The sequence below is a fragment of the Ahaetulla prasina genome, chromosome 2, assembly GCF_028640845.1.
Source record: "Ahaetulla prasina isolate Xishuangbanna chromosome 2, ASM2864084v1, whole genome shotgun sequence".
Classification (NCBI taxonomy): domain Eukaryota; kingdom Metazoa; phylum Chordata; class Lepidosauria; order Squamata; family Colubridae; genus Ahaetulla; species Ahaetulla prasina.
The window spans coordinates 107574017-107592023 of NC_080540.1; the positions used below are offsets into that span (position 1 = coordinate 107574017).

The window sequence follows — 18007 nt, forward strand, 5'->3', positions numbered from 1 at the left end:
TGGGTCATTCGGGTGAAAGGATATGGCTCCTGCAGAACACTTAGAAAAAAGTTATAGATGGGATCCTTTACTTTTTACTAGGTAATGAGAAGTGCTGGATGTTATATTGCTCCTGATAGTTAACTTTTTTCAGGTTTACAGGTGATGACTCTGCTTTTTTGCTTTTATTTTTATGCAGTCTTTATGATTTTATGGTTATATTTTCATGACATTTCTACTGTTGTTGAGTCTTAAAAAGAGAGTAATACACCAATAAGGTAAACGTAAATAAATATCTGGGAAGGAAGTCTTTCGGGTTAGGCAATGTTTAGTGACTTTAAGCAAACTCAGTACACACCCTGGCCAGGTTTACTGAGTTCATGTTTTTGGAGTATATGAGCTATTATGTACAAGACTACAATAGCAGAAGCAATAGAGTTCTTTAACTGTTCTTTAAAGTTCTACAGATTGTTTGGTTGCCAGCTCCAAAAATCAAATTCCACCAGTGAACTATGCATCTAAATGAAACTTTTCAACATTATATTTTTTTATTACTAGTATTGTATACCCCTTCTAGATGAAAATCAATGTGAAATGGTCCTTTTATGCAATATTATAAAACATAGTATTAGAAACAGTGTCCAGCCTTGGGTTTAAAGGTAAAGTATCCCAACCTAAAACGATTCCAATTTCTGTCGTGCTGCAACCTTCATTATAGCCATGTATTATCTCACTCCCACTCCATCCCTGGGATCCCATCTCCCTTTGAGATATTTGTTCCTATAAGACCTGATGATTCTAACATTCTAGAACAGTGATGGCTAATCTTTTTCTTGTTGTGTGACGAAAGCACATGCGTGCGCAAAAGCGCCCATGCATGCTGGCACCCATAATGCAATGTGTCCCCTGTGCATGGCTGCATGACCCCCTCAGCTCCCCCACCCCCATGCATGTGCACGCAACCCCCCATGCTCCCCAACCCCTGTGCATGCATGTTTTGGGCCTAGCAGGCCTCCCTACAGCCTCCTGGACCAAAAAATGGGCTGTGGAGGGGGGTTCCCCTTCGCCCGCCACGCATGTGCATGTCCCCCCTGCCCCCCACGCATTCCACATGAGCCCTGCCCTCTGAAAAATCAGTTGGCCACAAGAGATGCACCACACATGCGCAGTACAGCTGAGCTGGGCAATGGCTCGCGTGCCTGTAGAGAGGGCTCTGCTTGCCAGCTGTGGCAGGTGTGCCATAGGTCAGCCATCACGGTTCTAGAATATGCTAATGGGAATTGTGCTTATCTTTCTCCCTGTCCTCCTATAGATATATTTCACCCTTCTCTAGCTGGAAGACAGCTTATCTCATAGACTGCTTAGTTGGATGTTCTCCAAGTCCGGTTGTCAAAGATTCCAAACAAGATAAAAGTCTTAGGAACTCACTCCTGGGTTGATCTGGCTGAAACAAAGTCTATATATAAACTAGGCAGGTGTGTGCAGTGAAAGTCCTTTGCTCTATATTTGTTTTAGATATCGATTTATATAATACTGCATGTTTCTCTTGAAAGGATACAGTATAACATGCTAAAATAAGCTTTAACATTGCAGACAGAACAATCCTTTACCTGTGATTTATTTTTCTATTTTTTAAAAAAAGGAGTCGGTGGGCAGAAAATCATATAGTTGGGCTTTTATTCCAATATTTTGCTTTGTAATATTAGAAACAATAATCAGCACATGTGGAGCTTCTAGTCTGGGAAAAGCCAGTACAATTCTGTCATTATCAAGATCGGTCTTGGTCTGATATTCTCCAGATGCTCTGGATTATATTTTTATTAAGTCCCAACAGCTCGGCCAATGGTAGGAATGATGGGAGTTTTCCAAAATATTTGAGAGGTACTGGCTTGGCAAAGAGTAATATTGTGCTTCCTTCTGGCACATAATACCTAAGCCATTTCCCACTGATATGCTAAAGTTCTTTCCATCCAGCATAACATGTATTGCCAATTTGTATTCTGCATCCATTGCCTCTATTTTGGCTTAATCCTGAATGCTGCTGTCATTGTTAACATTTGTAGGCAATCAACCCCTTTTCTTCCTTTAAATTCCACCCCCCCACACAACCCTTTGCTTAAGTGTCACATTGTCACACACCAGTAGGAAATGAGAAATCAATCAGGATAGCATTGAGGAAGGGTCTTGAGAAGATGGTGAGTTTTAACAGATGGCTGACTAGCCTTTGCTGTTTTATCAGAAGATAACTAAATTGAAAAAGAACAGCCTGTGTATCAGAACTTGCTAATTTCTACTGGTAATTGCTGAGTAGGCTTGTATTGAGGGCAGGTCTACTGTTCTTTCAAAATTCTTCTCTCCCACTGCAAGTTAGCTTGCAGAGGGAAAGTGATTGGAAAAGAGTGCTAATTCCATTCTCAAAACCCAGCATCTCCTAAGCCCCACCACTCAGCTGTTTCGTGGATTTCGGAGATGTTGGATAAAGCAGAAACAAAAAAGATGGATTTTTCAAAATCCAGCACCTCCCAAGCATGGTGAGGCACAGCTAAGCAAAGTGGTGCCGTGGACAATACATTCACCTTTGGTGAACTGTCTTTAGGGAGCTAGGGGTTTTGAGCAGCTATGCCCAGCTCTTCTCTGGAAAGTGGGTGAAGATTCCACAATGTTGACACAGCTGAATGCCTAGGAACCAATGCGAAGGGGTTCCCTCTCCTTAGAGGTCACTTGATTGTGATACCAATAGAATGGGTGGCAAACAGTGGTGGGATTCAACCGGTTTGCACCACTTCGGTCAAACCAGTTGTTACTTCTGAATAGAAATCAGAAGTAAGAAATAGGTATTTTCTCCAAGAGATCCAAGCAATAAAGTTCTAGTCAGCCTTTATGCATTAGATTTTCTGAAGGAGTTGCCATGGATAATGTGCCTCTAGAAAAGTATATGTATATTCCTCTAGAAAAGTATATGTTTCAACAAATGTTGAACAAAGTGTTGAAGTAACAATAATTCAACAAACATTTGTATGCATTCACCAACTTCGTTCTGATAATATATTTTTGCTTTAAGTAGACCTTTAAAAAGTTTTGATGGGAAATTAAGGAAAGCTGCAATTCAAAATTCTATTTCAGACTGGCAATCATGTTTGGAGATTCAGGCACGCGCACCATATTAAGGACACAGCATGATTCTCACAATGTGTTTCGGTTCTTTGTGCTACTTATATATTCATTTCACTACAGATTTATCAAATAGGTGGACTTCAGGGCGAGGATTTGATTTCTTAAATGAAATGTTTTGCCACACCTTCTGCTTACTCCTGGCATAATGAAGAACAGTTACTTCTGCTGTGTGGATTTGTCTTAGTAAACATTATTGCCAAAAAGCACCTCTAGAACAGTATTCTTTAGAATAGAATAGAATAGATTTTTTTATTGGGCAAGTGTGATTCGATACACAAGGAATTTGTCTTGGTGCATATGCTCTTAGTGTACATAAAAGAAAAGATACGTTCGTCAAGAATCATAAGGTACAACACTTAATGATAGTCATAGGTTACATATAAGCAATCAGGAAACAATATCAGTATAAATCGTAAGGATACAAGCAACAAAGTTACAGTCATACAGTCATAAGTAGAAGGAAATGGGTGATGGGAACGATGAGAAGATTAATAGTAGTGCAAACTTAGTAAATAGTTTGACAGTGTTGAGGGAATTATTTGTTTAGCAGAGTGATGGCGTTCGGGAAAAAACTGTTCTTGTGTCTAGTTGTTCTGGGGTGCAGTGCTCTAAAGCATTGTTTTGAGGGTAGGAGTTGAAACAACTTATGTCCAGGATGTGAAGAGTCTGTAAATATTTTCACAGCCTTCTTTTTGACTTGTGCAGTATACAGGTCCTCAATGGAAGGCAGGTTGGTAGCAATTGTTTGTTCTGCAGTTCTAATTATCCTCTGAAGTCTGTGTCTGTCTTTTTGGGTTGCAGAACCAAACCAGACAGTTATAGAGGTGCAGATGACAGACTCAATAATTCCTCAGTAGAACTGTACCAGCAGCTCCTTGGGCAGTTTGAGCTTTCTGAGTTGTCGCAAAAGAAATTCTTTGTTGTGCTTTTTTGATGATGTTTTTGATGTTAGCTGTTCATTTTAAGTCTTGAGATATGATAGAACCTAGAAACTTGAAGGACTCTACTGTTGATACTGTGTTGTCTAATATTGTAAGAGGTGGATGCTTGCAAACTCAGAAGGAGAATTAAGCATCAGATCACACTGAGTCAAACTTCAGGAAACAAAGCTCAAGAAAAAAAGCAGGTTGCAGGTTGAAATTTCATTACTGCTGCTATAAAATGCTCTCCAAGCTGTTGCCCCAAAGTAAGAAATACAAGATGGAAGTATTTCACATGACATAAAGTGAGTTGGGAAAAGGTGATTTTTTTTCTCCTCCTCCTCCTCTACAAATCTCAGTTTTGGTTGTGTATAAAATATACCTGCATCTCAATAGGAGCTGATTTGTTTGCATGAGAAAGTATGACTTTCATGCAAAGGTATTCTAGTAGTTTTCAGCTTCCTTTTGGCCATCGACTAATGGAAGGGAAACATTGAGAGATTGTCCTCTATATCAGGGGTCTGTAAAATCCTATGGAGTTAAAGTGCTACTGCTATTGTCCAAAAAACTCAATAAAATGTCACAGCAAGTTAGCATACAGCAAAGCACCTGCCTGTAATATGATCTTGATTTTAAAGAATGTCTGGGGATCGTAGCGAATATTTTTTTTAGAAAACACTAACAATGGGGTCTATAACTAACAAACACTAACAATGGGGTCTATAATATGCTCAGATACCTGGGATGAGGACAAGGGTGAGTTGCATTGCTATTAGGCTGGAAGGATTGACAAAGAATAATTCAACAGGTTAAAAGATGTTTAGTAACTGACCACACCTACCATGGCAGCTGTGCTTTCAGGGTTGCAAGCATTCGTTGAAAGATTGTCATGCTCTCTCAAGAAGAAATAAAGATGTGGGTTTAAATTATCAATCCCCTTAAACATTTATCTAATAATCTTGGGGATTTGGCTACTTTTGATTTAAGCAATTAGAAATTTCAGAGAACTTCCTCTAGGTGTCCTCATAGATGCAATAAAGCATTAATGAAACATTCTTTTCATGAGGCACTCCTGGTATTCAAATGCAAGGCTTTTAAATTAGGAAGCAAAAATATCTTTTCTAGGCAGTTCTATATTCTTCTACCATGGTGGAATGGGTTACATATTCCCTGGGCTATTAGTTCTCTTTTAAAGTAAACTTGTCCAGAGAATTTGAAAAAAAAAAATGGAAAGAAAAAAAAGGGGTGGGGGAAGCCCAATTTTCAAAATCTCCTTTAGAGTCAATTTCAGCCAATCAAATCTCATCGATGTTATATGAAACATTTACAGCAAGCATATCAGGTTCAAGGATTCAAAAACTGTCTGGGAGCATAAATGTCTAATAGAGATTCTTAGTCATCCAGGTCACAGTTGTCGCAACAGTGTTTTGTTTTTTTTTTACTTCTCATCCAAGAAGCTTCTTCAGTTCTGGGAACATGACGTGGCATTTAATCCTGATTAATTTCCTGGTACTTTTTATATCATGGGATTCCTTTCAACACTGCAGCAAGCCACCAGGAATTAAACATAAAGAAAAATTTAGACAGTGTACCACCCTAGCAAAATTATGCTATATAAATCATAACCTTCTGTAGCTACATTACATCCATTAGTGGTATTGTAAGCAAATTTATGCACCATCTTTTAGGGAAATGTTTGCTTATTTGTGGTAAAAATGTTTTCATAAAACTGGAAAAATCACTTTCATAATGAATCCTGCTGTTGATTTAATAGCCATAAATCCTAATGCCTGGAAATCAATGCAGCACAAGACATTAATCCAGTGCCTGCCATAAGCTAATAGGTTTGTTATTGCAAAACACTGGAAAATTAATATATGTGTTACTCTGGATTAGAGGCATTAATAATTGTAATTTCTTTGGCTGAAAAATTAATATGCCAAAGACCTCTGAAAAAACTCCCCGTGAAAAGCAAATTTATTTAAATCTAGTCACCATTTCAGTTTTGAATTTGTGGCTTTTTAGGATAACCTTTTGATTTCTTTTTTCTCTCATTTTTGCCTTCATAATTTATTTTCAAACAGGGAAAAATATTGTAATATTCCCTTTGGTTCCTCACGTCACCCACACCGTTATGTATTGATCAAATCATCTTCCGGTTCTCCCTTTTTTCTGGGGAAATTAAGAGGGTTCAGGAGAAAAATGTGCACAAGCAGCTCTTTTTGTTTTGCAAACAAAGTTCTGGAGATCGTGATGGTTGGATCATCCTCCCTATTATTGGTTTAAATTTTTAAAAGAATCATTAATGTTCGGGACAAGTTTCTGTAAAAATATTCCATTTAAATGGTGTTTGTTTTCAAAATACCAGCAAATGTGGATGGGCAAATTAGTGGCGATTATGCGGAGGTAGATAAAAAGGCAACTGAGCTGAGCCCAAGACTATTCATCTCCTCCTGTCAGAATGGGATTCAGTTCAAGAAATCAAGAAGGCAAAGAGCCCAGGTTTGAAGCATTATAGAGTTTGGTTTCTTTTGTTTTTTGTTTTTTTCATTTCTTTCCAGCAAGATATTTTGTGGGAGGCAGCTGAGAGGTGCTAGGGAAGGGAAGGTATCCTCCACTAGACCAATGGTCACTAGCTGGTGGTCCGCAAGAAAATTTTGGTGGTCCGCAGAAAAATTATTTGCATTTTTTATATTGCACTAAATACTATTTATTTTTTAAAAATTCATATTAGTGGTCCACGGGATTTAAAATTATGAATTTAGTGGTCCCTGAGGTCCGAAATGTTGGTGACCCCTGCACTAGACAATATCAGCAACTGTGATTTTGCTTTGGAGAAAGTTGTTGGTGATTATTGTTCTTTCTGTCTCTCTGCCCCTCTGCCTCTGCCTCCCCTCCCCACCACTGTGTGTCTCTATCTCACTTACACATACACAGAAGGAGAGAGGCAGAGGAAGAGAGGAAGAGAGACAGAGACAGAGAGACAGAGAGACAGACAGACAGAGACTTTTAGAGAATGAAGCTTCTTCAGAGTCTTTGAAATTTAAAGCTGAGAGGCGAAGGAGACTAATAATTATTGCTGGACGCTACCAAATAAGCACATAGATCAGGCTATACCTGAGCAAGAAAATGCTTCTATTCTACTCTTGATCTAACTGATTACATGGGTAACATATATATTGCAGAATGTGAATCCCTGTTCTTTTTAGGCTATACATTAATTGATTATTAATTAATTAATTAATTAATATCCCACCTTTATTTTTTTTTTTTTTACAAACAACCTAAGTGGGTCAACATATCCAGGATGAAAGTAAAAAAAAAAAAAAAGAATATTAGGACAGGGACGGTAGGCATGCAGGTGCACTTATGCACACCCCTTACATTCTTAAACTGAGGATAAAGAAATCACTTGCATGCTGCTTACTAACACGTATTTGGGGTAGTTGGCGAGTAAATAAATGCAACATAGGTAGAAATGGCTTTAATTAAGGTGTGGATATGAAAGTAGTGGATTCTAGACTGGGAATAAAGGATTTCAGCCATATAAAGATTTGCTTTTGTTATAATGGCCCAACTATGTCACCTGTGCAAGATTCCAGAAAGCAGTGTTTGTTTTTTGAGGAATGTTAACTTTATGCACAGAAACATTTTGTGGGCAGATTCAACTTCTGGATTTTTCACAAAATGATCAGTCAGAGTTACTTTATTAGAACTCTCATGAGAGAATTTGCCTCATGTCAACAACAAAAATAAAATAAAATAAAATAAAATAAAATGAAGGTATCTCATCATTTCTTTTTCAAGAAAGGAAAATTCCAAAGAGGATTTTATCAGTATCATGCACAATGTTTCATAGCATTGTCACGTATTCAAATTGCATTATAAACTTTATTTACTTGCAGACTTTATAACCATCCCGAAAGGTAAGTTAAAATGATTATCTTCTCTATTTCTGGAATGAGTAGCAGGCAGAAAAGAATAACCTTTTCAAGGTTGCCTAGTAGATTCATGACGCCATAAGAATGTCATATTATCCATCAGCAATTTTCATTATAGATGGCCCTCGCCTAACAACAATAATTGAGACTCTTTGTTACTAAGCATCATAGGATCACCGTTGACTTCACTTGTGAGAAGCCAGTATTTAAAGTTGTGAATGGTGATCACATGATTGCAGGATGTCACAGCCATTGTAATTGTGAGCTAGTTGCCAAGTGTCCAAATTGCAGTAATTGGGGGACCTTGCCAACAGTTGCAATTACAAGGAATGATCATATGTCTTCTTGTTCAGTGCCGTTGGAATGTCGCTGAATGAGTGGCTGTTAAATGAGAACTATCTAAATAAACTTTCCCTCCTCCTAACATTTAGCTTAGAGATACACGAAGCTGTTTCAGAAATGAAATTGCTAGTGTAGAGCAAGTGTTGTAAAGCTGTTATGCAGTTTAGAGTATACAGTGTAGATAATGTATACTGTAAATACAATGGAAGATCATCAATAATGATACAAAGAACCCAAAGAAAATTTTCTTCATGTTATCGGAAAAGAGGTGTCACTTACTAGGCCAGGAGTTTCCAACCTTAGCAACTTTAAGACTTGTGGACTTACACTCCCAGAGTTCATCAGCTTTGCTGGCTGGGAGTTGAAGTTCACAAGTCTTAAAGTTGCCAACGTTGGAGACCCCTGTATTAGGCAACAGGTTAGTGATTGTCACTGGCTCTTATCATGATTCTCAAATGGTCTTTAAAATAAAATTGTAAACATCTCATACTAATTCTGCTAAAAGTGGCCGTAATAAGTATTGTTCCTCAATGGATAATTAAACTTTAACTGTATATAAAAATTAAACTATATAAAAACATAAAGATTAGCATTGCTTATTACTTTGATGAACAACTGATTTCAGATAATATGTTCATTCAGTAGAAGTTTATACACATTCCAGAATATGATCCAGTCGTGTTATTTTTCCTGCCATTTTGTGCTTTTAAAATATTTTATCTTTCTATATTTTCTTTCTGTATATATGCATCCATTTACAGCACTGAGGTTTTGTTTTAAAAAACTACACAGAGAAAAAATAGGCAAGGAAAGACACTTATCTATTTTTAAATAATATTCAAACTAAACTACAATCTTTCTTAGAAAGCAAGCCCAAACTTCAGGAAACTAAAAAGCCGAAGTGAAAAAAATACCAATGTTAAGGTCTAAACCTCGATGGCGAACCTATGGCACATGTGCCAGAAGTAGCACGCAGAACCATCTCTCCAGGCACGTGAGCCATTGCCTGTTCCTCTTCTGGGTTCTAGGGCGCCAGCCAGCTGGTCTTCATGATCATGGGAGCGCCGGAAACTGGAAGAGCAGCCCCCAGTGAGCATAAGCGTGCCTGGAAATGATCTTCTGGTTTCTGGTGCATGCAGGCACACCAGCCAGCTGGTCTTCACATGTGCATGCATGTCAGAAACTGGAAGACCTGGTGGCCAGTACAAATGCATGCATTGGAAACTGGAATCATCTTCCCAGCATGTGCATGCACACCGGGTGGCTGCTCCTCTGGTTTCTGGCACATGTGCATGTGTGTGCACATGCCTGTTTTGGCACGTGCATGTCGGAAACCGGAAGACCAGCCATGCGATGCGCATGCACATGCCGAGAAGATGACCTTCTGGTTTACAGCATGCGTGCTGGCCAGCTGGTGTTCACACACACATGTGCGCCAGAAACTGGAAGAACAAGTGGTTGGTGCGCATGCACACATTAGAAACTGGAAGATCATTTTCTGGGGTGTGCATGCACACCAGGAAGCTGCTCTTCTGGTTTCTGGCATGTGTGCGCATGTGCATGCACGCATGCCTTTCTGGAGGCTGGGGACAGCAAAAAAGTCACTTCCTGTCCAAGTTGGGAAATGGGCTATTTTTGACCTACCGGGGGCCTCTCGGGGGAGTTGGGAATGCTGTTTTCACCCTCCCCAGACTCATAGAGAGGCTCTGGAGCCAGGTGAGAGACAAAAACGGGCCTAACGGGCCATCATGTGCCAGGAGCAGTGGGGGTATGTGTCTCACACGCATGTGTGGGAGCGGGGTGCATAAAATTATGGGTGTAGGCACACACTTGCAATCCCCCTCTCCTGGTACCCGATGGCAAAAAGGTTAGCCATCACTGCCTTAAGATTTCCTAAGATGCAGAAATAACAAGGCAAATATTTAATGAACACATGCTACGGTAATTTAATAATGGACTCTGAAGTTTTCTTGGCAAGTTTTTTGGAAAGTGGTTTGTTGTTGTCTTCTTCCTAGGACAGGGCAAGAGAGAGAGAGAGAGAGAGAGAGTGGAAGGAGAGCGAGATGGTCAGAGGGAGAGAGACGGGGGGGGGGGCGGGAGAGAGAGATGGTCAGAGAGAGAGGAAGAAAGTCAGAGAGCCGGGGAGGGAGGGAGAGAGAGACTGGCCCAATGTTATCCAGTTGGCTTCATGGCTAAGGTGCAGGGCTGGCTCCAGAAATTTTGGCAATGTGGGCAAATTCATCCTCAGGTGTCCGCCATGTTTTGGTTCATCTTCTGATTTTTGTCAGGAATTTCGAAAATGCCTCTCTTGTTTCTTTCTTATTCAGGTTTTTGAGCTTTACACTTATGATTTTCGGACCCAGACATTTTTTTTCTTTTTCCAGACATTTAAACCCTATATATATATAGTAATTTTAATTGCATCATCACTCATTATACAACAACAATTCTGCAAAATTACATTTGATCTTTGAGTGAGCATGCTGGTTTAGGGAGGACATTGTTAACTCTTTTCACTTTTTAATTGCATTTTTCAAAAGTTGTTTCAATTTTGCTGCCCACTAAAATTTGGTGCCCCTAGGCTGGTACCTATTTGGCCTTAACCTAGAGCTGGCTCTGCTAAGGCAGGACTAGAATTCATGCTTTCCGAGTTGTTAGCCTGGTGTGTTAATTATTACACAAAACTGGTTCTCTTAGCAAGTATTACGGTTAAAAAAATAGATGTTGGACATTTGTGTTGAGTGGCAATAAAAGAAAAACTGTGATAAAAAGTCGATTCCTATCATACTAGAACCACTTGTACCAGTACAAACTGAACATACATATTTAAATTTTCCGAATGTTTTTGTTTTATACTCTTGCAAAAGCTTTAAAAAAGTTTAGGATGTAGGAAAAGTTTATCAACCTTTTAAATCTGGTACAATAGCTCAGGTGCTTCCAAAGAATAATGATGATGATAATAATACCATTAACATTAAATGGTTTAAATCTCAGCATTGTTAAAACTAGTAAGGTTTCAGCAATTTCTTTTTTATGTTTGTAAGAAATTGCAGCATTATCTGAGAGATTGCTGAAAGCAACATCTCATGAAATTTGGTGATCATCTGAAATGTAAAATATCTTTGAAAAGAAAAAAATGATAATAATTTGGGAGTTTTGATGTATGCCCTCTACGGTGCTTTGAGTACAGGATACTAGAAGCTGTGCTGACAACCAACATGAGGAATAAATTTAAGTTAATATGTAGAAACAACTTTTATGTTCAAAATTTTAGTGCTGAGTTTTTATGGTCGAATAGTTTCCTTTTTTATTGTCAGACAGATATAACAATATAGCTTCTGTAATAACAGTCTAGAAATGCATCATCAGATTAATATTCAACCGTGCCTAAGTCATGAACTCTGCTTTAAAAAATATCCATGTGTCCTCTTTTCAGCTACTTTGGAGTCATGGAAGGTGGCACTGTCACTCAAAAGTCCGAGAACAGCAATGACACATCCAGCTTGCCTTCTTCACAGTCTTCACAGTCATCTTCCTACATACCTGTCAAACTAGAAGAATACGAAACATCAGGCTTCAGCATCAAGAAGCTTCTCACAAAAGCCAAAGAGAATTACAGTTGCAATCAACAAAGTGTCCTCACCTTCTTTCGTCAGTTGTTCCCAGTAATTGAGTGGCTTCCTCATTACAACATCAAGGAACACCTGCTGGGGGATATCATCTCAGGCTTGTTGGTAGGAATTGTTTCCATCCCTCAATCAATCTCCTATGCCCTCCTTGCAAGCCAGGATCCCATTTACGGTCTCTACACCAACTTCTTCTGTGCTATTATTTACTTTGCCATGGCTACCTCGCGCCATAATTGTGTTGGTTCTTTTGGGGTCCTTTGCTTGATGATTGGGCAGACAGTAAACCGGCAACTTACTCTAGCAGGATATGATTTGGACATGGATACAGATCTGATGGCCAATACCACAATGAATGGGACAGTTGCCTGCAACAGAGGTTGTTATGCAATCACAGTGGCAACCACTCTAACTTTTTTGGTTGGGATTTATCAGGTAAGATAAATTAATCTTTCTTTTTAAAGAATTTCTTTCTATGTAAGTGCCCATCTAGTTTGAGCAAAAAAATTGCCTTTATATTTAGTGTTCTCAAGAGTCTTCAAACTGAAAAAAATCAATACTGCTTCTATGATATACAAAGAAATGTATCTCTATATGAAGCCCATAGGTCATCCAGGACTTCAGTAACATACATCTAAATGTCCTGAGGATTGATTTAGGGAGTTTTTGCATGTAAAATATTTATATATTTATTTCAAATGCTTTAATGTGATTTCAATCATTTAAAGCCCTACTTCTGAGTCACAGATGGTTTTTGAACAGTTGTTCTTTGTAATATTTTATCAAACTTCATTGGTTCCGGATCTGACATCTACTTGAAATAGTCAGCTCCTGTAACTAGTAATAAGAGACAAAAAATGCACGTTGAGATCACCTTCTTTTTCATGTATTGATTCCTGAATCATGGATCCTATTTGCTTTTTCCTTTCAGATTATTCTAGGGATCTTCCAGATGGGCTTCATCTCAGTTTATCTCTCAGAACCTCTTCTGAGTGGGTTTGTAACAGGGTCCTCCCTTACCATTCTCACGTCCCAAATGAATCTTCTGTTTGGGCTGAAGCTCCCTCGGCATGATGGAATGGGTTCCCTGATTTTAACATGGATTGACATCTTCAGATACATTGGGAAGACCAACATCTGTGATTTGGTCACCAGCCTGGTGGCTTTAATTCTAATCGTGCCAGTAAAAGAAATCAACAATTTATTTAAGGACAAAATGAAGGCTCCATTTCCTATGGAACTCCTAGTGGTAATTGGAGCTACGCTCCTGTCGCATTTCCTTAACTTCAATAAGAAATACAAATCTAAAATTTGTGGCACAATTCCCACTGGCTTCAAGCAACCTGCTGTCCCAGATCTGAGCCTTGTGTCAAATCTGGCAGTTGATGCTCTACCCATTGCCATTATTGGTTTTGCTATGACAGTCTCACTGTCAGAAATATTTGGCAAGAAGCATGGTTATCCTGTCCGAGCCAACCAAGAGATGATTGCCCTTGGGATGGGAAATCTGATCCCATCTTTCTTCTACTGCTTTGCTTCCTGTGCAGCCTTATCAAAGACTTTGCTGAAAGAATCAACGGGATGCCATACTCAAATATCAAGCTTGATATCTTCGGCTGCACTACTCCTGGTACTATTGTGGATTGCCCCTCTTTTCTATTCACTGCAAACTTGCATCTTGGGTGTGATTACAATTGTTAATCTCAGGGGAGGATTGCGGAAATTTGCCGAAGTACCCAAGATGTGGCGGATCAGCAAAGTAGACACCATAGTTTGGTGGGTAACCATGCTGTCCTCATCTCTGATCTCCACAGAACTGGGTCTCCTGATAGGGGTCTGCTTTGCTCTTCTCTGCATTATCTTCCGCACCCAGCGGCCCCGAGCCACCCTTTTAGGTAAGGTGGATGACTCAGAAATCTATGAGGATCAGTTGACTTACAAGAGGATCACTAGCATTGCAAATATCAAGATCTTCCGCTTTGATACGTCTCTTTACTATGCAAACAAAGACTACTTCAAAAGTTCACTTTTCCAGAAAACAGGGGTGAATCCCTGCCTGATTGCTGCTATACAACAAAAAGCTCAAGCTAAAGCAAATCTGAGCAAAAATCAAAATTGTTTTTCTTCTAAGTTGAATTGCCTAAGGGGAACCAAGACCCCAAAGACTTCAGCAGATGGTCCCGATGCCTCGATAGATATGCATACCTTGATCATTGACTGTGGAGCAATGCAATTTATAGACAGTGTAGGCCTCAGTTTGCTGAAGGAGATGCGCCAAGATTACAAGAAGATTGGTATACAGGTCCTGCTGGCCAATTGTAACCCATCCATACGGCGTTTGCTCCAGGCAGGAGGTTGGCTCACTGAGATGCAGGATCCAGAGTTGCTCTCATTCCATGGTATACATGCTGCTGTGCAGTTTGCAGAGAAACAGGATCAAACTCAACAGTCAGACAGTGTGGTGGCAACAAATGTTTTCGGACCAGAAACTGAGGACGTTTCAATAGCCTTGAGTCTGGAAGAACCCCTCTAGACCTGCGTGAAGCAGGATGTGAACTTTTGAGGAACTGTTTCAAGAGTTATTTTACCAAGAAGAAAGGACTGGCTGTCAATAACCTAAGATAACATGCATTTCAGTTGTGACAGGCTAAGATGGTGGCCTTTACATTCCAGAAAATTATTATTATTATTATTATTTATTTGATTTTTATACCGCCCTTCTCCCGAAGGACTCAGGGCGGTGTACAGGCAAAAATAAAAACAGGTAATACAATATACAATTTAAAATACGAATTAAAAAACTTATTTTATAATTAGCCTAAAAAGTTAAAATATGTAATAAACTAAAACCCCATTTAAAACTATTAATAGAAAATTTAAAATTGATAAAATTCAAGCCAGCCCCGCGCGAATGAAAAGATACGTCTTCAGTTCGCGACGGAAGGTCCGAAGGTCAGGTATTTGGCGTAGACCCGGGGGAAGCTCGTTCCAGAGTGTGGGAGCCCCCACAGAGAAGGACCTTCCCCTGGGGGCCGCCAGCCGACATTGCTTGGCGGACGGCACCCGGAGAAGTCCCTCTCTGTGAGAGTGTACGGGTCGGTGGGAGGCATGTGGTAACAACAGGCGGTCCCGTAAGTACCCAGGCCCTAGGCCATAAGAATAATTATGCTCTGTTGTTACATTACCTTACCACATAATCTTTGTCCCTGCTATGGAGATAAAATGATTGGGGAAAAAGCTGCTTAATTTCTTTACTTAAGCAACTGTTAAAGGGAAAGAAAGGAAGATCTTCAAAACAGGAGCTTAATTATATTTTAATCCTGCATGAAGCTGGACCAGTATTTAATCAACACAACAATCATAAATATATAGATAGGTTGGGAATCGCGAAGTAGTGAGTATGATCTACATATTCAGCTGGAGAAAGTCAGGGTCTGAACTGATAGTACAGCTAGAATGTTTCTAGCCTTGGTTTACTACTTTATAGGTTATCTACAAGAAAAAGAAATGGTAGGAGATAGAGAACATAAGCCTGATAGAGAATAGACAACTGGCACCTACCAGAATCAAGGACTACAAGTCCCATCTATCCTAGCTATTAAGATTGGTCAAGGTTGATAGATCTGTGGTCCATTGCATCTAGAGAACGACAGGTTGCCGACCCATGCTTTAAAAATAGCTGATCTCAGTGAAAGTAAGCTATTGTCCATGAGTAGCCTCATTCATTTTACAAGCCCTAAACACTGTTAGCACTGTATCTGTGCTCAGGAAGGGAACATGTCTTTAGTTGTATTGTATCATAACAATTCAGCCCACTGGTTTTCCAAGAGAGGCTCACTCTTATCTGACCGATCTAGGTTTGCTAAACTGTGGAGCAAAGAGGAAACTCTTACCAGAAATCCTTTTAACTGGCACTAACAGGCTGAACCGGTTCTTGAATGGACAGCAGAAGAGAGTCAGAAGGGAAGACAAAAGTTAGTATTTGTTCAGAAAGGACATGTAAAATAATGTAGCTTTTGCCCCAGGAAAAGAATATTCTATTGGTCAGTAGAGAAGATTATATAATCTTATAGATAGATTCAGATCTTAAGGTGATCCTAAGAATGCAGCAGGCTTTTGAAACTGACTCGCATAAAATTATTTTCCCTTTTTCTGGCACCTCTCTGAAGATTGCTCAAGTTGCTCAGCTATGGCCATTTCCTCTTAAGGGAAAAAGGGGGGCTGCATAAAGGTGGTGGGAATGAGGTCCCTCTCCCTCCTTGCTACCCTCTGCAGAATCTTCAACCTGTTCGCTGGTCTGCAGGTCATACATTACAAAAAAAAAAAGTGATCTGGGAGGAAAAGGGGAGGATGGATGTCCTGCACCTGATGTGCAGGGTTGAAACGCATTGTACACATTAAAACCTGAGCTTTAGGATTAGGAAAAATACATGCAGAAACAGCGCAGGAGCAGTTAACAACAAGACGGGGCTCTTTGCCAGGAAAGAGAGTTGAAGAAATTCATATTTACAAAAGGGCTTAGTAACCCAGTGTATTTATTTCATAGGGACTCCTGTATTTTTAACCTGTAAAGAACTCCTAAATTATCGATACACTGTTCTCCCTCCCGTGAAATGCTTCCTTCTTTCAATTTATTTTCTTGTATATGAATGAAACAAATCGAAAATCAAATTTCTGAATTGCTCTTTGTGTCGTTTGTTTTGTAAATGCCTTATTTCTCATGCTTCTGTGACTCAACATTGCTTAAATAGGGCCGCCGAGAGGATTATTAAGTGCTGGAAGAAGACTAATATGGGCCCCGCACGTCCCCCCCATGCATGCATTGCATGGGCCTCCCCCCCAAAAAAATTCAATAAATAACATAAATAACATCATTGAGTTTCAGTTTAACAATGGTTATCTCAAACAAGGCTGCAAGGCAGTTTTGCCATACACACAAAGTATAGAGCAGTGGTTCCCAACTTGATTTTTAATGGGGGCAATTTGAACCTCGTTTAAACCAAATTAACGGCCTTTTAGGCTTCCTCCATGCGAGTAGAGTTCACTTTTTGAGTAAAGTAAGAATTATATGTCACAGGGGGGGGGGGAATCAGGATTTTAGAGATGCTTAGGTGGGGCATGGCCAAAAAAAAGAGGTTGGGAACCACTGTATAGAGTATGAAGTATATACATCCAATATTGTTTTTCTTTTTAAAAAATTTGGTTTGTAATTTTTTTTTAATGTCCCCCTTCATGGGCTCCCTTTGAGCTCCATGGGCCCCGGAACAATGTACCAGCTGAACCCCCGCCCCTCCTCAGGCCTGGCTCCAAATGGCCTATTTTGTTCTTCCACTTTATCCTCCCAGCCTGCATGCTAAGTGGCCTGACTGTAATTAATCACGTTGGTGACATGAACTTGAAGTAGGGATCTGAATTTCCATATCCAGTAAAAAAAACATAGCCTCTCCTTTTCAAGAATGCCTATTCTGCTGCTCTTACCCTGAGTTGTTTGAAGCTTGCTTCCCTGTAGCTTCCTTCCTTCGGTTCTCCTCCTGATTTTTGAAGCAGGGAAGAACAAGTTCACTTCATCCCTCAGATCAAAACCTTGTAGCCGAATATAAACATACTTTACCAAAAGAAACAAAAGGCTCTGTGCATCAATAATATTACTTTTTATTAACCACCAGAGGGCGAGAGAATGACACAGGAAAAACAGAAGTCGGGTTTGTTGGTGTTGAAAGAATTATAAATGAGCAGGACATATTAAATCATAATTTATTATTTATTTTATTTATTTTAATAAATTCTCAGGCAATTAGAAAATGTATTGCACATGACCAGAAGGGCTTTGTTAAAAATTTTTTGAAAAAAGTAGGCATTTGTTTTCTTCTGGGTGTAAGCATGCATAGGAAGAAGAATTTCTAAAATTATTTGCCATTGGGAGAAAGGCAAATAGCATAAATTCTAAAGTGATATTTTGCATCCAGCCCTGAATGGAATTAATAATGTTAAATCTGAATCCATGGATAGTATAAATAGATTTTCG

General features: G+C 39.4%; 2 protein-coding genes across 2 annotated transcripts in view; both read left to right on the plus strand.

Annotated features, from left to right (window-relative positions):
* The window catches only part of LOC131193332 (sulfate transporter-like), a 53504-nt gene extending 41631 nt beyond the window's left edge, over nucleotides 1-11873 (plus strand). The window contains exon 5 of the mRNA XM_058173393.1: nucleotides 11793-11873. The gene's annotated coding sequence lies outside the window, so the exon portion shown is untranslated. The remainder of the gene's footprint in view (nucleotides 1-11792) is intronic.
* Nucleotides 11806-14515, plus strand: LOC131190534 (sulfate transporter-like). Its single transcript, XM_058167870.1, has 2 exons — nucleotides 11806-12417; nucleotides 12914-14515. Exons 1-2 carry the CDS (start codon nucleotides 11806-11808, stop codon nucleotides 14513-14515), a joined length of 2214 nt encoding a protein of 737 aa, XP_058023853.1.
* Nucleotides 14516-18007: the final 3492 nt, after the last annotated feature.

Excerpts from the sequence above, each read along its gene's own strand:
- LOC131190534 (XM_058167870.1), top strand. The coding sequence starts at position 11,806 with ATGGAAGGTGGCACTGTCACTCAAAAGTCCGAGAACAGCAATGACACA. Across the intron at positions 12,418-12,913 it reads TTTTGGTTGGGATTTATCAG|ATTATTCTAGGGATCTTCCA; the intron begins GTAAGATAAATT and ends TTTTCCTTTCAG.